This window comes from Bos indicus, chromosome 15 (genome assembly GCF_029378745.1).
Source record: "Bos indicus isolate NIAB-ARS_2022 breed Sahiwal x Tharparkar chromosome 15, NIAB-ARS_B.indTharparkar_mat_pri_1.0, whole genome shotgun sequence".
Taxonomy (NCBI): Eukaryota; Metazoa; Chordata; class Mammalia; order Artiodactyla; family Bovidae; genus Bos; species Bos indicus.
In genome coordinates, this window is record NC_091774.1 from 41,134,252 (window position 1) to 41,157,432 (window position 23,181).

Sequence of the window (23,181 nt, forward strand, 5' to 3'; positions counted from 1 at the left end):
TGTAAACAGCATCTGGCATGAAAAAGTTTTACCAAAACCTTTTTATTGATTTTTATAAATTAGATGGCATTTTCAAAATTGACGTAGAATTGTGTTCACTAAATAGCTGTATTTAGCAAACTTGTGGATTCTAACAGACTCTGCAATGAAATCATGGTGACTGTATTAGCCTGTGCCATGACCTGACTTCCTAGCAAGTTTATTCAACACGATGTTAAGACGTTTCCCCAAAGTTAAACTACATGTAACTACGTGTCAACTCCAAAAATTAAACTGGGACTTACAAGGTTTTAGAAGATTCAAACTTGAAGTAAAACTTCAAAAATAAATGTATAAAAGGAAAAAAACTGAAGCCACTGAACAGAAAAACCTCATTAACAAGGGCAAATACCATCGTATGGGACCCAGTGCTGAGGAAGCTCACTGAGGGCTACGTTTACATAGACTGCTATACCTCTCCATGTACACAAATGTACATCATGAGTGATATGTAAAAGGAATAACCATGGGAAATAGTTGAACTGCAATTATGGTAACTCAACAGGATCGATTTTATTTACATGCTGAATGAACGAGTGAAACGAATTCTCTACATCCATAACTTATGTACAATCAGTTATAATTACAACACTGCAGCAATTTGAGCTGCCACCTGCTGGGAGCGGTCTAGGGAAATGTTTTGATGTTCTAGAATAATGTTCTTAATACTTTGCCAAAAATGAAAAAAATAAAAACACAACTTCACGATTCTTTACTGGGTTATGGCTGGTTCTAAGATTTTCTTTCTTCAGCTCCTGTTTTTGCTGCTTTCCAAGAGTCAACACACGCTGCATTTACTTCTGAATTGTCAATGAGGTAATGTGTGTATCAGTGAAATAAACAGAAAATTCATTCATTCATGGCCTTTGCACAGCTTTTATTATTAAGCTATGAGCATTCTGTTTGAGGCTGGTTTTACTAGCGGCTATGTGCACATCTGTCCGCAAGAAAAGAAGTTTACTCATTCCCCTTCCCACTTTTCTAGTAGCAGGTCTCGCTTTCTGTTTTTGCACATCCCTTTTCACTTTACAGTACATGTGACTATAGTGCACAACATGATTCCAAGTCACACAGCGGCCCACTGGGCACTGAGCTTCTGATTGGTGAAGGGCCGTCCAATCAGTGCTGGTGTCGCTGGGTTACCCCCTAACCATGTCCGGCCATCCCGGCACTACACAGTAGCAGTGAACCGTCTAATTAAAACCAAAATCCCCCAGGGAAATGCTACACTAGCAGAGTCAGTCTTGAGTTAGATCTTTATTTGGTGCTCCATCCAGATAAATTTTTAGTGCTTTCTCTTTCCGAGGTGAGTATGTTACACGATGTCCTGTTTTCTGGAGTCGACTGCTTTCTTTTTTCATCAGTTCATTTCTCTGCTCGTCTGTCAACTCCATTAATTCTTCTCTTCTATCCCTACATTTAAAATATTAATGACACATTAGACCAGTACAGCCATCTGCCTCTTTTAATTTATGTTTAAAAGCTATAATGCTCCTCAGTGAGAAAATTAAATCTGATTGTCACCACTTAAGTTATATAACTTATCCTAAGATGTCCTAGATTTCTAATGTGTTTATTATGTTAACACAGCACGCACTTCTAAAAACGGCATAGAATAATTTCCATGTTACTACTAGTATAATAATGGCTATCATTTATTGAACATCTATTTATAATAGCCATTAGGCCAGTTTTTTTAAATGCAGTATTTCAAATTCTCATAAAATCCTGCAAGGCTGACATTACTGATGCCATTTTACAGATGAGGACCTAGGTAAATAAATAACAAAGCTAAATTTGAATACATACCTGCCAGGCTCCAATGACTACTCTTTTTCCTCTATATAGAATGACAGATCCGGTAGCCACTAGCCATGTGTGTCTATTGAAGTATGTATGATCCAAATTGAGATGGGTGGCATATGTAATAAACACATAATATTTCTAAGACTACAAGGAAAATTATGCAAAATATCTTAGAAGTGATTTTTATATTGTTTACATGTCATAATGATATTTTGGATATAGTGGGTTAGAAATACTTATTAAAATAATGTTACCTTTCTACATTTTAAAATGTGGCTAACTAGAAATTTTAAAATGCAATATACGGCTTGTATTGTATTTCTACTGGTCAGGGCTATTCTATATCGTAACAATCATAAAGCTATATATGAAAAATAAGATGTACAACAAAAATGTGGTATCTCTAGAAATAACCAAAACATTGTGAATGTTACCTATAAAATATGACTGCACCATCATCACAGATATAAAGAGGCCAGACATTCAGGGTAGAAACTTTGGGATTCCAGTCCAAATCCTGATGAATATCCAGGACAGAAATATCACAGGGAAAAGTTCCTCTACCCTAAGGAAAAAAGAATGAATGAATGAATGTCACCGTTGGCCATGTTTACTTAGCGTTAGTACCCAGATTTAAACACTCTCAGGGTCTTACCTTGGCAAACTCAATATCTTCTACAGGAATTCCACTGATTTCATAAAGCTGTAAGAGGAAACATTTCATGTGAGCTCACCTAAAAACTAAGTTTGCTGAAACAATTTTCCTTTCACCTTGTGAACACAGAAATAGTTTTGATTTTTTCCAAAGAAGTAACATGTTTGATTTTCCAAAGAAGTAACATGTAAAATTTTTTGAAAGCAGGAAGCAGAACTGTCTCCCCAGTCCACCTGCAAGTACCATGTCTCAAAATATCTATTTAGTATTAATATATTCCTTCCAGACCGTTTCCTATGCATATATAAACTATATACAAGTTTATAAAATACATAAAGCTGTATCTATGAAATATATCTATATGATAACTTTATATAACCTATAAAAAACAGGATACAGAGTAACCTCATTCTCTTCACTAGTTGAAAAATATACCATTTTATTTCCAATTGATGGACACTGAGCATGTTTTTAGGTTTTCCCAGTTACAATTCTATATAATATGTATACTCTGTATATATTTCCTTGCGTATCTCTACAAATTTCTTTTTACTGAATTCTTAGATGTGCAACTGCATGTGTGAAATGTTTATAAACAATGCCAAGCTGAACCCTGAAAAACTTATGTCAATTTAATCACTTATCGAAGGTCTATGATATTGCCTGGTTTACCCAAACCATGACGACTCTAGGTCCCCAGCCTCCAGGATCTAATGCCTCATGATCTGAGGTAGAGCTGATGTAGTAATACTAAAGTGAATAACAAACGTAATGTGCTTGAATTATTCCCAAGCCACCCTCCTTCCCCACCCTGCCTGGTTCAAAGAAAAATCACCTTTCATGAAAATGGTCCCTGGTGCCAAAAAGGGTGGGGACTGTTGCTCTAGATATTTTTATTTTCTAAATCTTCATCGTTATTTAGGAGGTAAAAAAATGCTATTATTGTCTTCTATTTTTAATTTTTTTTTTTTGCTGCTGTTATTGTTTTAACTTGTATTTCTTGTTCTATGAATTGCCTATTCATGTTCTTTGCTTATTTTAAAATTAGACTGTCCAGTTTATTAATTTGTATCTCCTTTTAAATTTGGATATGTCTCACATATGTTTCATATGTTTTCCCCTTTCTTTTAGTTTTGTTTATGCGTTGCTTTAAAAAAATTTTTTGAGGGGGTGGTGTGCAGAAGATTTAACTTTTATATTGCCTATCTTTCCTTTTCTGGCTTTTGGTATTATACTCACAAATACTTTTCCCTCTATGGGATTATAAACTTATTTTCAATATATTCATCTAGAACATTTATCATTTTACTATATTTTAAAATATAAATACATTTAGAATTTTTTGGTGTGAAATATGGAAATACATTTTTTCCCAAAATGCCAACTGTCCTAGTACCTTTCTCCAGGGATCCTTAGGATTCTCACCTTTGCTAACCCTAACCTTCAGCTGGATTCTCTATTTAATTATACTTCATCTGGTTTTTTAAATATATATAGCAATTTACTCTAGTAACTCTAATCCTAACCACTCAGGGCAAACTTGATCCAAGTTATAGAAAGCGGGGCTCACTTCTGGACGGCCAGAAGTCAACATAATTTTTCAAAGCATCAGCAGCCCTGAGAAACAATGGCCATTTGGCACAGGTGCGACTGAAACAGAAAGGCTGCCGCATCAGTGTCTGGCACTCACTTCGTAGGGTCTCTCTTACGCAACACAGAGAAAAAGGTATGTTAGTTCATTTTGTTTAAAATGAGTTTACCTTATCTCGCAACTCATCAACACTACTGCTTTCCAACACAACCTCCTGGAAGGGATCCAACTTCATCTCTGAAGGCCTCCACCGTCTTGACAAAACTGCAAGTTGTGACATGGATTTCATCTTCTCCACCCCTAAGAATATGCAAGAGTAGGCCATCATTCTATTTACTCTCAAGATTCGTAATATGCCTTATATTGCCTCGAAAACAAAAAGATTTCCTTCAAGCATTGTTCTTAAAAAGTAGGCATAAAGAAACTAGTTATCCCAAGGAGTTTTTCAGAATAAAATACTCTCTCTTTCCCCTTCCAGTCTCAGAAGATAATTCGTAACCCCACAAGCTCTCCTTCCACCAGGACTCCTAATTTCACTCTCTCGTGAGTCTTGTTGGACACTGCTCTCCCAACTACTCTCATCTTTGGACCTCTAATCTTTGCCTTCTGTTGGCTCCCACCATCCCACAATCTAAAATCATCATCAAACAGCCTTCATTTTATCTTCTTTTTTCATTCAAGCTATCATTAATCCTTCTCTTTTACTCCCAAACTTGCTGATTCTTCAAAACCCAGCTCAACCGTCACCTTTCTCTTTGATATACAGAAGAGCCAATTGCACTGATGTGTTTCTTAGCACCTATCATTTTAGAACGACAGGTGTGTAGTTCTGGTGTTCCCATACACTGTGCATCTCGAGGGCAACCTTTATTCATTGTTGCAGCACCATGCATCAGAATGTCTGGCATTTTACAGGCCAATGTTTCTTAGATTTAATCACATGACTTAAATCTTACTCAAGTACTTTGATGCTAAAATATATACTGAAATGATACTGATGCACGGATCCACCATTCAGTGACATATTCTGGCTAATTCATCTCCGCCAATATATATTCTTTCCTAACAAGGGTGACGTCTATGTCCTTCATCTCTTCTTGGCCTACCCAGACACAGGATTACTCTGTAAGGCCCCAGATACTCAGAGAAGGAATAACTGATAACACACATTGCTCTTCTAGGTCACTGTTACTCAGTTATATGGGTTGAACTGTGTCCCCCATCAAAACATGTTGGACTCCTGAACTTCAGTATCTCAGACTGTGACCTTATTTGGAATTTACAATAGTAATCAAGCTAACATGAGGTCAGTTAAGGTAGGTACTAATCCGATATGACTAGTGTCCTTGTGATACAGGAAACTGGGACACGGACAGGAGCACCTGCACGGCGCACACCGTGTGACGTGAAGGCAGAGGCCAGGACAGTGTCGGGCATCTCTCTACAAGCGGGGACATGGGGCTGCCAACAAACCACCCCCGGGAGAGGCGTGCAGCAGACGCCCCTCACCGCCAGAAGGGACCAGGACATTGTCAGGCATCTCTCTACAAGCCGGGACACGGGGCTGCCAAGAAACCACCCCCGGGAGGGAGGCGTGCAGCAGACGCCCCTCACCGCCAGCAGAAGGGACCAGCCCTGACAGCATCCTGATCTCAGGTGGCCAGCCTCCAAAACTGTGAGAAGGTATATTTCTGTTGTTTAAGCCACCCAGTCTGTGGTACATTGTGATAGCCTAGAAAACTAATACTGTTCTCAAAATTTCTGAAAAATTAATAGCACATCCTCAAAGTAAATAAGCCAAAATGAGAAAATATACTAAAAAACAAACATGGTTAAGAAATTTTTACTTCAGTAAAAAGTACTAAAAATGCAACTCTGAAACTGCAACTTCCCTGAAAAGAGAGACTGAAAAACAAACACGGCTAAGAAATTTTTACTTTCAGTAAAAAGTACTAAAAATACAACTTTGAAATTGCAACTTCCCTGAAAGGAGGAATTCATATTCTTAAAATTAGAGAAAAGAAGAAATATTTAAAAGGCAAATGGGGCCCAGAGAAAAGATAGAAGCAGCTCATTATTTGAGAAAAGCTACAGGCTTCTGTTATTTCTAGAGAACTTCTGATATTTCTCCACAAAAATAATGAAAATACCATCAAGAACTTCAAGGAAAACCTCCCAGTTGCTGGAAATATTAATATCTTCTTCATAAATATGATAATCCAAAAAGACAGTGCCAGGATTCTTCCATGTTTTTTTCCTTAGACGAAACCTACAAATGTGATAAGATATTTTAAACTACTATACTCTGAAATTCTTAACTTAAAAAAAGTAACATGAATCTGACATCAAGGAAAAAATGAAATGTTCAAATACAAAAGTCAAGTGGTTATTCATTAAAATTTTGGGAAAATACAATGAAATGATCTCAAGACATCAAACTGAGTGTCCTGCAAAGGAAGCTCATACTAATTCCTAAATAATTTTGCTTAGTTCTATCATATTAATCTAGAGTACAAAATTCTGAACAGTACAGGAATTTAAAATTCTTCATTTTAGAAGATCATGCCAATCCATGTCAACTGACCACACTGTCTAACGGCGACGACACTGTAATTTCACTTTACCTGTCAATACTGAGCTCTAAACCACACTGCTCCCTGAGCTGAGGAATTAACTCCTCTTTTGATTGCCGTACAGTCATTCCTTTAGCAAAAACAGCGTCTAGCAGAAACTTGCATGGCTAGGAATGTAAAGATAAACAATTACACCCTGGATTACACATTAAAATGAGGATCAATAAAACATTTTATTTGTACTTTACAGTGTGACGATTACTGGACTGGGTTTAGGAGTCTGTCTTCCTATATTTAAATCTTGGCTCCATTACTTACTAACTCTGTTATCTTGAGCAAGTTTACTGAACATTTCTGTATCTCAGTTGTCTCATCTGTAAATTGGGGACAGTGTCTTCCTCAGAATCATTGTGAAGATTAGATATGATAATACATTCATATTTCTCTTCTTATAATACAATGATCATCACCTTTATAGAGTAAAATGAGGGAAATGAATGCTAATTTTTCAAATACATCTATTAATTGTCTCAAAAGATACAGAATCCACAAACCCCAAACTCAAAGAAAGATAAGTCAAAATAAGTGTAATGAATCACACATAAGAGATATAACTGATGCCTAATAAAATATTTGTTGAACAAATGAAGGCATTTTATGAAAACATTACCCGCTTATTTGCTGTTTTTCACATCTGTCTAGGTCTTCATTGAGATGTTATAAATGTCTTAAAAATAGTGTCTTTGTCTTATTCTTCTGGGTATTTACCATCATTTTAAATATCACAGGAATATTTTATTACTCCCCTAGAACATAGTCTGTTTAGATTCTTAATCCGTTTAAAAGCAATATGAACTTGGGCATGTTATTTAATTTCTCTGCACCTATGTTTCTTAACCTATATAGTGGGAATAACAGTACTTTTATAATAGAGTTAACTGATGAGGATTAAAGGAGTTAATATTTGTAAGTACTCAGAGAACAAAGAGGCACTAAATATAATGCTAGTTAAAAAATACTCTCTGAACTAAAAAAGTATATACTCTACAGGTCAGCTGCCATCCTTCTGTATCATTATACAATCATTCCCAGAAAATAAGCACGAACAAATCCACTTTTAAAAAGCAGAAAATGTATGCCATTCCAGCATTTGTATCAACACTTTAGATCAGAGGGATGACAAAAATGGTCTGAGGGCCACGATCTGGTGCCTGTTTTTCTGAGTGACGTGTTATTGGAAGGAAGTCACTGCTGTTGGCTTATGTATGGCCTCTGTCTGTTTCTGTGCTATAATGGCAGCACGGAGTAGTTGCAACAGAGACAGTATGGCCTGCACAACTGAAACATTCCCTAAGAAGAAATATTCCTTCTGTGTGTTGTGCTGTGCTTAGCTGCTCAGTCATGTCCGACTCTTTGCAACCCCTTAGACTGCAACCTGCCAGGTTCCTCTGTTCATGGGGATTTTCCAGGCAAAAACACTGGAGTGGGTTGCCATGCCCTCTTCCAGGGGATCTTCCCAACCCAGGGATCGAACTCAGGTCTCCTGCATTGCAGGTGGATTCTTTACCGTTTGAGCCACCAGGAAAGCCCTTTCCTTCTTTAGAGAGATAAAAAGAAATGTCTAGTAATAAAATCTATACACTGCATGTTTTTAATACCCAAAGTGACCTTACATTGCTTGTAAGCATGTTACTTACCTCTTGTTCATTGACTAGAAGCTGGTACACTTTAACTCTGTATTCTCCTTTTTTAAGTGCTCTTCCCAGTCTAATTGTAATCTACAAATTAAACACACTTTTTAAAAGATGTGCTGTCTCAGCAGAATAAACTACCCATTCTCACCCCAACTATTTAGGATTCTCCCCCCATTTCTCTAGATTCTGGGCTGTTTGAGAACAGGTATATCTTTTACTTCTGATTCCCCAATGCCTAGAATAGTAACTGACACACAGTTAACATTTAACAAATGTTTGTTAGATGAATGGAGAAAACAATAACAAAAAAACCCAATAATCACATAATCCTTTTAGGGTCTATCTATTTCATCTTACTTGGAAGTAGTGTAACAGACTCTAATTATGCAGAATTATTTTTATCAACCTTATTGTCATCTGAAAACGATGAAAGTGTCTCATTCAGCCGGACGCTCTCAAACTCTTGATTGCTGGCGTACACGCGAAAGACCTTGAAGTGAGAGGACAGAACTCCAACAAAGGGCTCTAAATGTTGTTTGAAAGTGGCCAGAGTAATTCTTTTGTCAACATGCACCATCAACCCTAAGCACACAAATACACAGACACACGCAAAAAAAGAAACAAAAATGTAAAAGAAACCTCTTAAGAGTATAAATAGAGCAGATTATAGACTGCTAACTACACTGTGAGCAGGAAAAAGCAGCCCTTTTCAGTCACCTGCCTTTTAGCTGCTGCACTGCACTGAATGCACATGGACACTGAGCACACGCTACGTATAACCTGACGGCTTTAAACATTCTGAGATACTTAAGTGTGAGATATTTGCTTATTCATTGTGGTCACTAATTTAAAAATCAAACTTCCAGGAATGTTTTTCAAATACATACATTTCTAGTTCTGTGCAGGCTCTGGCTGCATCTCACCCCTGCCTCTTCTGCTTCCTTACTAGATGTCAAGACACAGAGCAAGTCACCAGCCTCCGTACCTGCGTTTTGTCATTTGAAAAATGGAGATAATAACAGTACCTATCTCATCGTATCTTACTGTCAATTCAGTGAGGTTAATAAGTTAATCATGCTTTTAGAATCGTTTCATAATAGTAATAACCTCAGAATCTAATTTTTTAGATTTACTAAAAATTTAGTAAATCTAGTTCTGGGATTTCTACTAAAAATGTCAAGACTAGCATACAAAGATGTCTGTCTTATTATGTAGTTGGTTGGACTGTAACAGAAATACCTACATGGATCAGAAGCTCCAACCTCGTCTAAGCTTCAATTTAAGCTCTCTTTGCATTATAATATGGACTTCCCTGGTGACTCAGATGGTAAAGCATCTGCCTAGAACGCGAAGACCCAGGTTCAATCCCTGCGTTGGGAAGATCTCCTGGAGAAGGAAATGGCAACCCACTCCAGTACTCTTGTCTGGAAAATGCCATGCACAGAGGAGCCTGGTAGGCTACAGTCCATGGGGTCGCAGAGAGTCAGACACGACTGAGCAACTTCACTTTCACTTTCTTTTGCATTATAATAGGATTATCTTTGATGTGCTTTATTTTTTTCTAATGCTTATTATTTTAATCTTTGTCCTTTTATTTTATAAGCCATTCATGATGATACTTTTGGAATATACTCATGACTTCTGGAATATATTTCTTACTCTGATCTTTATATTCTATTAGAGAGCAAAAACATCACTAGTTATCTCTTTCTCTTAATAATAAGACAGTGCCGAATGCAGAAGCTGCCACAGAGTCTCAGGCTCATGGTTTCTCTGCAGCCCTAAGGCTCTCTGTAGGGCAGACCACAAGCTTTCTGTGAAATTTACATGAAAGGTGAAGAATGAAACCTTTATATACTCTTGGTTTCCATTTTCAAGTCATCCCAACTAGGATTGATGAATTTTTCTGAATGGATTTTTCAAATAATGTCTATTTACTATTTTCCCGGTTATAAAATACTGATTCACTAGAGAAAATGTGACAAGTATGAATTAGCAGAAAACATACAGTGATGAACTTTATTTACTGTATATGCCTTTTGAGGCAGTATAGCTTTTACTTTGTTTAAAACATCTATTTCTAAGCTTTAAGGAATGTCCCTACATATTAACAATCTAGCTTTTGGCAAACAAACCTCTATTTATTAACCAGAGAGGGGTTAAATTTCTTGAGTGAAGGGTGCAATGAAAAAATTTCTTGATTAGAAATAAGCAGCCTATGGCTGCATTTCAGTTTTGCCACTTTGGTCTGATAAATGGCTATAGGTACTTATCCAATCTCTGAGCCTTAGTTTTCTCATGGGATTATTACCCAGTCTCATTGACTGTTGTTCAACAAATGTAGTACATTCTAAGGCATTACTCAAATAAAAGCTATCACTGCCGTTTTGGTTTCTCTTGTAACTCCTAGTAATGCTGTATCACAGGAAGACATGAATGTTCATTGGTTACTGATACAGTCCAATATGGTGATTAGAACCAAGTGTTCTGGAGTTAGATGGCCTGGCTGGAATGAAGTTCTTGTTCCCCTTCACATATTAGATTTGTGACTTCGACTAACTTCTCTGAACTTCAGTGATCTCTATTATAAAACAAAGATAACAATCTTTATATATCATAATGTGTTTTTGGGTCAATGCATGCAAAATGCTTAACACAGCACTGACAAAGTGTTAGCTTAATTGACGAGCTATAATTATTTAGTGGTTTTACAGAACACCATCATATCGATTTTCCTATCTATGCCTTCATACAGAAGAGTTCAGTCTCTTCACAGCTCCAAGTTTAAAGTGCCCTCAAAAGCTTTCCTTTTTCATTCTTCTATGTATTTCTTGAAAGAGGTGGTAACCAAAATTGTACAAAGAAGTTTCAGTGCAAATACATGACCATTTTTATTACTCTGGTCTTCCTATTTATAACCTACTGCCTGCAGATTACAACTAGGTCACACTGGGAGAATATTTTCAAAGAGGTCTATAAGTACTCCCTGAAACGATTTCTGGATTATAACTAATTGCTTCAAGACCATCATTTTAAGTGTTATTTGGTTACCACCTAAATGAACTGCCTATACAGTGCAGGGCACATGACTCTTCAGGTATCAAATTCTCTGTTCACCCATTCTACCTTGCCATTTCATCGTTCTGAAGAACCTGTATTGTTACTTGTCACCCACATTTCCCAAGCACCTACTTTCAGATCCCTGTGGAACTGTGATGAAGCAGTCATAGTACAGATTCCTGAAACACTTCGCTGGCCATCATCCCCATTCCCTTTCCCCTAAGCCAGTTTGTTAAACATGAAAAGACACTTTGCAGGGTTTTCACCTTTTCTTCTCAAACAACCTTCTGTATAGCTTCTGAACACTTAAATAATTCATAGAAGATTATTTCTCTTCATCATATGTTTTACTATTTCCATGAATGCTAGTAAATTAGCCCACAATGTATTTCTAAAAAGGTTAAAATGGTTAGCAGGCTCCTTTTGTAAAGATTCCATTAACCGTTTTAAGATGGAAATGAGACCCTTCAAACTATAATTCTAAATATCCCCACTGAATCTTTCCTACAGTTGAATGCAGTCAAATTTCTAGTATATCATTCAAAAACAAACTCCTTGAAAGATATTTCTAACCTTTTTCCAAAGAGATGCTATGCTATGCATGCTAAGTCGCTTCAGTCGTGTCCGACTCTGTGCGACCCTATGGACAGCAGCCCCCAGGCTTCTCTGTCCACAGGATTCTCTAGGCAAGAATACTGGATTGGGTTGCCATTTCCTTCTCCAAAAGAAAAGGATGAGCAGTATCTTATTAAAGATGGTATTCTTATACAAATCAAGTTCCCAAATGTGTTTCATACCAGAGTCCTGAATATTGGGGGAATAAAAGAAAGACCTCACATCTAGATGAAAACAAATGATCTGGAATTGTTTGCTAATATGTTACCAAACAGAAACTAGTTACCTCATTAGAATGATTCTCTAACAAGAGAACCAAAGGCAGAGAAAATATGCTAACATTGAAAAGAATCCTGAATTTAGGTTATATGTGAGGATGAGTGGCTTGAATGAGGTTGCTTAATTTGGGATTAGATATTGTGAAATTTATCTGACATCTGTAGACATAGGCTGGATTATAAACTGTATATCTTGCTGTGAAGCTATTTTTAATTTCTACAATGCTCTTGAAGGGTTGAGAATGATAAGAAAGCAGTGTAGGTACGAGCTATCTTTCCTTTACTATGATGTGAGAAAACAAACAGCGGTTAGCAGTGAGAAGGTGGAGAAATGAGTACCAGGCTTGCAACTGGAATACTTGAATCTGATCCCAGCAGTGTGACCTACTAACTGTGTGACCTCAGGAAATTAACTTGTAGGAACCAGTTTCTTCATCTGTGAGATATGTTTAACAATATCAATTTCACACAGCTGCTGAGGACTAAATAACATAATAATGAGAGCTGTAAGAAAAAAAAAAAGCCCATGAAAATTAAAATTTAAGTATTACTATGATAGAGTTTCTCTGTCTCCATTTTAATCTACCAATACACATTTTCCCACTTGAGTTTCTTTAAGATATAGGTATGGATGTCAAATAATTATGCTGTTTTTGAACCTACTTAAAAACACAAACTTATGTATTTTTACTACTGATTTCATAATTTCTATTACTTCCTTTTAAAAGATCCAATTTTCAGAGTATAAGCATCATAGCATTTAACTAATATAGTGGTTTTTTGTGCACCTTCTCTTCATGAGATGAAGCCTAATGCTGCACTTTAATCATCCCTACTTCTAACAAATACATAGGGCCTGGTTACAGCTTATATTCAGGAAATAATAGTTGTGGAGGCATACAAACGGAGAGATGAAGAGTGGGGCTCGCTTACAAACTAATAGGAGCAAGTACATTCATTCTAGAGCTTTAACCTTTAGTAATGGTCCCACTAGTTACTAGCCATATATGTATTTTTGGGAAAGTCATTCACCCTGTGTGAGTTTCAGCTTTCTCATCAGAGGATATCAATGTCTATTTTATTAATCTCAGAGAAGCTTCAAGTGAGAACAAACAAGTGTTTTGAAAAGTAAAATATAAAAACATAAGGGGTAATACTAATATTTGCCTTTCAGACTAATGCAAAATATTTAGGTTTTCAGCTATTTCCCTTTTATACTTGAAGAAATATTTTGTATCTTGCACCTGTTTGTCCTGCTAATTCTCCGGCTGGTTTTAGTTTGATATTTTATGAATTCTTTTATTAAGTCTCATACAATGTTATGTTTTGTTGTTGTTTGTCCAAGTGCCCAAATCACTTCCATTCTGAGGTTATACAATTCAGAATTTCTAGTTTACAACTTGCCTGAGGTTTCCTTCAAAGAGATGTGGGGGGAAAGGTCCCTTTTCTTTCTCTGACTTTCCCAGTTATGTACTTTTTAGGGGGTGTAGGAATGGTGCACCTTGGAGTAGGTGATGGAAGAAAGGGAAGGAATGCACACATTAAAATTTTTTCTAGGCACTGAATATAAAAGTTTCTAGAGTGCCTGGCCTTTTTTTGTATATTATTTGCTATTTAAACTATTTCTTTTCCTTTTTAAAATTTTGAACTGTTATTATACTTCTTTCCTTTAAAAATATTCTTAGTTTCTTTCTTTTTAACACCAGAGTCTGGACATCATTCCATCACAGGTCTAAGAACACTGCTCACTACAACTGTATCCAAAATGAAAGCAAAGAAGAGAGGATAATCTTATAATCCAGGATGCTACAGGTAATCTTAAGACAAAGCATCTCTCTTAGCTGATTCTTCTCAACTAAAAATTTAAATGAACTGATAAAAAAGACCTGAGGCTGTTTCAAGAAGCAGCCTTTTTCTTTCAAGTACATACATTTATGTCCTTCCCCAGAACCTTCATCTGCAGCATAGGGCTCTGCTTTGAAATACATGTACTGTATTTCTCCCCTACTCTTGCCACTCTCATCATATTCACTGTCCGTTCCAGAGTCTTCTTCTGCTGTATCCCATGTCTCCTTTTTCCCTTCGTTCGCTTTAGTTCTTCTACTACTCGTGATGCTGTGAGAGTCAAGTCCATTAGCCAAAGGGATCTGGGCATTATCTGCATTGCACAAAGTATCACTGCTATGACTCGAGCTAAGAATATCACTGTCCACCGAACTTGTACTCCTATCATTATTCACATCTGAATCTGATCGCTCTTCAGACTGAAAATTTTCAGGATCAGAAGTCTGCATATGCTGTTCAAGTTCTCTATTATCCACTGAGGCTGAGGAGCCCCTCTCATTGAGAGGTGATTCAATGTTTTCAAAGTCACTTGTCTCAGTACTCTTGCTGCTGTCCCCATTATCTCCCTCCTGCTGCTGCTGCAGTGACAAGCTTTTGAGTTTTTCAGTGCTTTCTTCTAGAATAGCTTCCACAGACTTTAGGCTCCCTGCAGGTCCTTTGACTCTTTCACAGTCATCACCCACGTTCCCAGAGTCACCCCCAGCTTTCTGGTATGCTGTCCTTTTGGAAAAAGATCCTGGAGATTGTTCAGGTAGCAAAACAAATAATCTGATTGTATTTGCATGCCGATCCAGGAGTTTCCATAAATGAGAGTCTGTAAAGGCCATCTGGTAATCCAGAGTCTCAGAGCTTTCAACAAACACCTAAACAGTAAGTTAAAGAGTTACATTACACCATTAATTTTGGGGACAATCTCATTCAATGTAAGAATAATACCACATCAGTATAAGACAGTGCACAATAGATTATAAAATGTGAGATGATAATGTTTCTAAAGGACATATATATTGTTTTTGGAGACTAAAACAAACTTTATGTTCATATCTCCTTGTAACTGGCCATAAACTGTGCTAAGATAGATGGGGCACACGTGTGTGTGTGCCTGCCAAATCTCTTGCTTACTGGAATATTCATAAAAACATCTTGGCAATGCAACACCAAAATCCAAGTTCTATAAAAAAATTTATGGACAAATGACTTGATTCTATAGCAAATAAACTGCAAGGAAACAAACATGAAGGGAAAGCTTTAGACTAAAATAAACTTGAGATATTACGGACTTTATTCAGATTCTGATTTGAGCAACTTTCACTGAAAAAAAATTTTTAAGATAATCAGGGAAATCTGAATACTGACTAGATATTGGTTAATATTAAGGCATTTCTGTTAATTTTAGGTGTAATAATGTAATTGTGGTTATGTTTTTAAAAGAGTTCTCATCTTTTAGAAATATACACTCATATTGCTTATAGATGAAATGATATGATGCTGGGGATGTTTCTAAAATAATCTAGGGGAAGTAGTTAGTTACATATAGATGAATTAAGACTTAATAATTATAGAAGCTGGGTGATAAGTACATAAGGGTTCATTACACTATTTCTGCATTTCTGCATATATTTGAAATTTCCTATAATAAAATTTTAAAAAGTGAAATGCATATATATGTATCTGGCAATTATGAATAGCATTTTGATTTTTGTATAAATGTTATTCAATAAATGTTATAAATGAGGGCTATAAGCTAACCATTTAAGGAAAAAAATTAAGTTAGATCCTTCCCACTCCTTACCCTAAAACAGTATTAGGGTAGATTAGAGATTTTAATGTTATATACAAATACCACACACAAGTACTGCAAGAAACTAGAGGTGAATAAAAATTACTCATCAAAATTAATAAAACAGTATAAAAAAAGGGCTAAATGTGATAAAAGATCAATCTTTCCTAAGATGAAAGAGACTGGAAATGGTGATAAATAAAAGATGGTAATCGAGGAAACTTTGCTACAGTTTATCCAGAGTAAACCAATAGCATAGGAATAAACACATGAAAAATGATATGATGGAAACATAATGATACCAAGAGATGCAACAAAAAGACCAACATGAACTTTCTTTTTCCTTCTAGAGATAAATGAGTAGGCAAAGGGAATAACATGGAATGAACCCAAGAAAAGAATTTTTTGTATACTAGGCATGCTTCAGACTCACCATGAAGTACCGCTTTAGGGGAGGAGCTCAAGAATGAACAAAATTCAGAGGACATAATCACTGTGACCAGAAGTAGTCATCAAGGTTCCACCAGAGAGGCAGGACTAATCAGGGACTTGAAAAATAAATGTAGGGAGATGGGGGAAAACACTACATGTGGGGGCGGCACATGAACAAGGCAGAAAGGAGAACCACCAAGATTCACTTAGAAGACAAAGAAGTACGATCTGACCTGACTATAAAGATAGGTAGTTACTGGAAGGATGTGAGAATTTAAAAGGTAAATTTCAGACAAATGGTGACTAGCAGTATAGAAAATAGTAATGGAAAAATAAAAGACATACCTTATTACTTCTAAAAAACCCTTCATTTTTCAGGGTTTTACTGGGCACAGTGAGAAGGCGCAAGTCATTGTAGCAGCGCTCCAGCACTACTCTCATTGTCTCAGCAGGTAAATGGACGGCCTGAAATGAAAGTGATTTAATTAAAAGCACTTTCTCAAAATAATTATGCTTGACTTGGAAATATAGGAAAATAAGACACTGTTGAGTTCTTAAAAACAGCAGAAAGAAAATTAAGAGAAAAATAATCTTACTAGAGATTTACAAATTAAAAAAAAAAACACATTAGTCCTATCCACTAACTAGCCTGTAAATTAGGAGAACAGAGTATCACTTATAAATGTATGCTCTGAAACTATTTTAAAAGTAACAATTACTCACTAAAAGTTCTATTTCTCCCAAACTCATGAAGTAAATGAGGTGATCTGATTCCAAAGAAATTGAGTAACTGACTGTGAGAACTGATGTCAAACCACTTAACTTCGTGACTTTTGATCAGGTCTTCTGTATTGTGTTAATACTTCTACTAAATCAATTTTTTTTCTGTGTAAAATGAGATTAAATTAGTAGGTAAAATTTAAAGTTATTCTAAAATTTCATGTCCTTAATTTTTGGTGTCACTTAAGAGATTTCTCATGAAATGAACAAATAAAAATAATTTACATTTTACAAAACCTCATTTGTATAGTTAACGATGACTAATTCTGAAGCATCCTAGTTATAAACACTAAATTTCTTGGCATCCTGTTTTCTGTCTATACTCTACAGACATATTTTTCCCCAACAAAATTATAAGTTTCAGCGAAGAAAAGACATGTGTTTCTTTTGTATTCTACCTCAGTGCTCGTAGACTAAACTATAAAACAGAGCAGTTAATCATAAACTATGACTTCAAAATATGATCTGTTTCCTCTGATTATTACTGTGGCAAATGTGTTGGAAGTAATTTTTTAACATAGTAATAACAACTAACTTCTATATAATACTTCACATTTATTTTCACAAAAAGAGCATTTATTTATTTTACTCATGTTCACAACAACCCTGTTAAAATAGGCATTAAAAAATTCCAGATGAGGTAAAAGACAATACTACCATAAACTGAATAACTAGAAATGACTGGGAACTGGAAGTTTCTTGACTTGTGATTTCTGAACAATTTCCACCACACCAAAGGACCCTGCTGCTGCTGCTGCTAAGGCGCTTCAGTCGTGTCCGACTCTGTGCGACCCCATAGATGGCAGCCCACCAAAGCTCCCTCATCCCTGGGATTCTCCAGGCAAGAACACTGGAGTGGGTTGCCATTTCCTTCTCCAGTGCGTGAAAGTGAAAAGTGAAAGTGAAGTCACTCAGTCGTGTCTGACTCTTTGCAACCTCATGGACGGCAGCCCACAAGGCTCCTCCGTCCGTGGGATTTTCCAGGCAAGAGTACTGGAGTGGGGTGCCATTGCCTTCTCCCCAAAGGACCCTAAGTGGGGTTAATTTTGCCTGTATTTGTGTGCTCAATGTTCTACAGAATACAAGACCCCTGAAAGGATTATAATCATTTCTCTGGAGTGAAACAGTTTTCTATCCAAGGAAATCTGAATGTTTCATCATGATGTTTTTCAGTTCAAGAATTCTGAATGAGCCTATGCTCTTTACTATTAACTCACATAATGTGACTGATAGCAGCTTACTCTTCTACTTCTATTCATTTATCACTGTCTTTCTGGTTACCCCAATGTGAAACTCCTCAGGTCTTCTGTGTTCCTGCCTTGCTCTAATATTTAGCAATTGTAAGTGCTGCCAATTTTATTTATAGATTCACTCTTACAAATCTCTACTTTTTTCATTTCTGGTCATATGTGTTCACCTAAATTATTTCAACAACCTCATCTGTTAGTATGTTCCTGGCTCCTCCCTCAGCCCATTGGGAACGCTAGTCTGGAACTGCCAGAATTACCACACTACAGCACAGCTCTCTTATCATAACACTGCTGTGCTTAGAAAAACAACCAACCAACCAACCTACTTCCTACATTAAACAGAGTCCAAACTTTTCTGTTTACATTTAAAAACCTGCCATGAGATAAAGTGAACCTGTGTTTCCAGGCATGTACTTTACAATGATCCAGCCAAACACACAGTCACTGCTACATGCACTTGCTTCACATTCTTATCTTCACATTTAGGCCAGTCTGTTTCTTCCATTATGAAGCATCCTTTTCTCCCAACTAGTCATCTCCAAGCTATAAATACATTGGCTTCTTGAGGTAAGTATCAGTTCCTACATCTAATAACTACCACACAGTGCTTTGTACATAGCAGGCATTTAAAAATATTCATTGACCAATTTTAAAACTTACCTTTGATATAAGCTGTTTGAATTCTGTAACTGTTTCATTTAAGTAAGCTCGAACAGTGATAGGAGCAGCTACAGATTCTGCCTTTAGATCAACAACATGAACTTTCACCATTACTTCTGTCACATTGAAAAACACAGAAACACAAATGGAGGTTCTTTTTTAAAACGGCATTTCACATTAGCAATGCATTCTAAATGTGTTTCTAACAAACAGCAAAGATAATGTTTTTCTAATTGTCAAGATGGTAGATGTATATGTTAACATGCATAATACAATTAACACTTCTTTCACAATTTATCACATTACAAATATATATAAAGAACTAAAAAATAAAGCGAATAAAAAGGTTCTTATAGATCTCTTTAAACAAGGCCAAAGTCAAAATGTGATTTTTAAAAATACATGCTTTGTTTCCTTATAAAATATTAATACCACTCCTATCAAATTTTTTAAGCATACTAAAAATACACATCCAAAGTTCTAAAATACAGAGCAAAACCACAACACTAACATAAAATAACTAGAGAAAACAAATACTAAAGGGACATAGCAGCCCTACTTGCTTTTTACAACATTCACTGAACAATTCAAGACCTTGTTCATAATCAAAGACTTCTTCTCAAAATAATATTCTCTATATCCTATGGAAAATTCAACAGAAAAGCTTTGGTTTACATGTTTGTTTTCTGACTTAAAAGTTTCACGTTATAACTTAATGCTATCTTCTCTCCTGTTTTTAGGAAATCATATATAACTTAACTTTCAGTCACCAGAAAAATAAATGATCTTCAACCACCAGATTTAGCAGATATTCTCCAGCTTTAACTGTTTTAATCTCTTGTATGTAGTACATGTCAATCTTCCATTTCCCCCCATGTAGCTAATCTAAATTTGAATATTATTCTAAAGTATTGACTATTAAACAATAAAGGAGATTACAAGTGTCATAATACACAACAACGTTTAGAGTTCTCTTTTTAAAAAGTGAGTTATTTTGCTGACCAATGTTATACTTTTACCATAATTTCTACAGTCTAGTTCAAAAATAATCTGAAATAAAATACTCCAAAGGGACTCTTTATGGATAGAGTGGAGTATGACTGAAGAAGCTCTTGAAAGAATACCATACTTAATCTACTTTGGAAAGAGGAGGCTTCAAAAAAAGGACGTGTGGAAGATCCACAGCAGAACAGAATTTGAAAGAGTTATGGAACCATGTCTTCAAGGAGACCCTGAAAGACTCTACTTCTGAGACTTTATGAGAATATACTTTTTTGGGCTGTGGTCTTCTCTATAAAGAGAGAGGCAGGGGAAGAGGCAGAGGCAGAGATAGGAAGGAAGGATGATTTAGTACTGGAGAAGAAAAATCCTACTGAAGACTTTGTTTTTTGCTTTGTTATTTGTTTTTTAAATTTTGTGTATAGTTTTTTGAAAGTAGTCTAGAATTTAATTCCAGGTTTGTGGCTCACTACTTCAAAACCTATCGAAATTATTATACATTCTGAGAACATGTAAAAAATTTTTAAATAATTTCTATAAACAAAGAACTTTATGAAAATGTAAGTCCTTTACAATTCAAAATACCATAAAAATGCTTACCTCCAGGTTTATAAGACTGGAAAACTTGATCAGGTCTTCTTGTCTCCAACAGCAGATCAAACATGTATGTTGACTTGACTCCACCTAGTAAAAGACCCATTGGAGTATCTTCTTCTCCTTCATATGATCGTTCAAGATAATCATGAAACTCGTCATATTTAACAAGACGACAGCAATCCATGGGTATTACCTCTTCTAAATCCATCATCTAAAAGAATACAACACCCAAGGAAAAAGGAAAAAAAATTTTTTTAATCTGATATGTAACTATACTAACAAGAGGTCCTAACAAACAATAAAGTCCATATATATATTTATGATTTGCATAAAAGCTCAAAGGCATGACTTAAATGGTATTTTAAAATAACCATATTTCATTATCCCTCAAATTATACAACCTATATACTAACATATTTTAAAGACTTTTAAAAAGTTAACATTCTAAACTTTAGAATGTATCTGCTACAGTGGTACTACTGGTAAAGAACTTCCCTGCCAATGCAGGAGACATAAGAGACACAGGTTCCATCCCTGCACTGGGAAGATCCCCTGGAGGAGGGCATGGCAACTCACTCCAGTATTCTTTCCTGGAGTATCCCATGGACAGAGGAGCCTGGCAGGTTACAGTCCACAGGGTCACAAAGAGAAGGACATGACTGAAGCGACTTAGCAATAAAAAACAAAAACAATCTTAATATAAAGAATAAATAAATATCTTTGTTTCTAATTCTATTTCTGAGTTGTAGAAAGATTAACTGGCTTTCACAGTGAGAAAGTTCTCAAAAGCAATGAACCACATTTCAAAGAAGAGGTATAAACTACGCTCCCTAAGAGATACATTGATAGGATTTAATGGACAAGTGGATTTCATGGGCATGTGATAGGATTTAATGGGCAAGTGAAAAAAAAAAAGCTACTGCAAGTGTTTATACTACTACTGACTATAATAAAAACTTGGGAAAATGTTAGTACCATTATGTAAGATATCAATAATTAAATGCCAACAGTACAACTAAACATACCTTATAAGCCATTTCTACTGCTTCCTTTAGTGTCTTATCCTTATGAACCTCCAATTTATTTTCCATCATCACTTGTTTCACAGGATGCAAACAGAATAATTTTATCTAGAAAATGTAAAATATTATCATTAACTCAACAAGTCATACATCAAATTACTTCTTTTGTAGACAGTATTTAAATCAAATTATTATAATTCTTAAAAAATATAATTGAGATCACTCTCCCTCGGGTCTATTTATCTCACTTAATAACTGATACTGTCTTGCTATCAAAAATTCAAAATCATTCATTTTAACAACTATGTTTCTTTATAAGCATGTATCACAATTTATGAAATCACTCTCCTACTGATATACATTCAAGTTGTTTCCAATTTTTCCCTAATTTGGAAAATACTGTGGAGTATGCCGTGGTAGTCAAAGTTTTTACTGCACTGTAATTATTTCATTAGATGATATTTTTTAAGAGAATCATATGAAAGAATATAAATTCGCTTTAAGGCTCTTGATAAATGTAATGCAAATATCAGACAGAAAGTTTTATAAATTTATTCTTGTAGAAGAATGTTACAAAGTTCATCTCATTGTAACCTTACCAGCACTATCATCACTACATTACTGGTTTTTTATGCATAAAATAAAATCACTTTACCTCAGTAATATAGTTGGTTACATTGCTTAATGATTACACAACTCAATGAGTAAGTTTTGAGAAACGCAGTTAAGCAAAGTTTAATAGCACTTTTTAATTAAAAGTAAATTAGGAAATCCAACCTTGCATGTATTGCGCTCAATTTCTCGTTGCCTCTTTTCTTGTTCTTCCAATTCTCTCTCTCTCTGCACCAAGTTTTTAATATGTTCTGGATACTCATCTACTTCTAGAAATTCTATTAATAGTAAAAACAGGGTAAAACAGTGCCACAGAGACTGAGCTTCCTTTATACAATTTTGTTCTACTATATTTCCAGAGAATATACTTCTACTACAGCTGTTATTAAAATTTACTTCAATTACAGCAGTCTTTCAACGTGGAACACAAACTCCTCCCAGACAACGGTGAAGAGGTAGTTAATGAGGACACATGGTTAGGCTTCAAAAAAGCCGATCTTTACCTATATACCTCTTGGCTCCTGACAACTCGAGCAGGTAAATGAAGATTTTTGGAGTGAAAAAGCCTCCCTTAAACTTGAAAATAAAAGCACTTTTGATTTCAACTAGTGCTATCACGAAATTGTGCAACCTTGGGCAGGTTTACTTCTCCAAACCTTGGTTTTTCTCAGCTTATTAATAGCACCTACCACAAAGAGTTATTATCTGGGATAAAATGAAATGTAATAAATACTGTTGATACACTTTACCACAAATGGTATTTATTTTATTATTATTCACTAATATGATCATCTTTCCTTTGTTCTCAAAGCAGTCTTTTAGCTGCCTTCTTTAGTAAGGGAGGCACCGTTCTTTTTTTTAATGTTATTTATTTATTTTTGGCTGCACTGGGT

General features: G+C 35.6%; 1 protein-coding gene across 3 annotated transcripts in view; it reads right to left on the reverse strand.

Moving 5' to 3' along the window:
- Positions 1-895: 895 nt before the first annotated feature.
- Positions 896-23,181, reverse strand: part of USP47 (ubiquitin specific peptidase 47) — a 104,498-nt gene continuing 82,212 nt past the window's right edge. For all 3 annotated transcript variants that reach the window (XM_070803673.1, XM_019974846.2, XM_070803674.1), the window contains 14 exons: positions 22,454-22,566; positions 21,680-21,784; positions 20,658-20,865; positions 19,059-19,174; positions 16,714-16,833; positions 14,242-15,019; positions 8,765-8,940; positions 8,362-8,442; positions 6,716-6,831; positions 6,242-6,360; positions 4,261-4,391; positions 2,501-2,548; positions 2,280-2,410; positions 896-1,452 (listed from right to left, as the gene is read on the reverse strand). In XM_070803673.1, the coding sequence (XP_070659774.1) occupies positions 1,278-1,452; positions 2,280-2,410; positions 2,501-2,548; positions 4,261-4,391; positions 6,242-6,360; positions 6,716-6,831; positions 8,362-8,442; positions 8,765-8,940; positions 14,242-15,019; positions 16,714-16,833; positions 19,059-19,174; positions 20,658-20,865; positions 21,680-21,784; positions 22,454-22,566 (2,417 nt within the window). In that variant the 3' untranslated portion in view covers positions 896-1,277. The remainder of the gene's footprint in view (positions 1,453-2,279; positions 2,411-2,500; positions 2,549-4,260; positions 4,392-6,241; positions 6,361-6,715; positions 6,832-8,361; positions 8,443-8,764; positions 8,941-14,241; positions 15,020-16,713; positions 16,834-19,058; positions 19,175-20,657; positions 20,866-21,679; positions 21,785-22,453; positions 22,567-23,181) is intronic.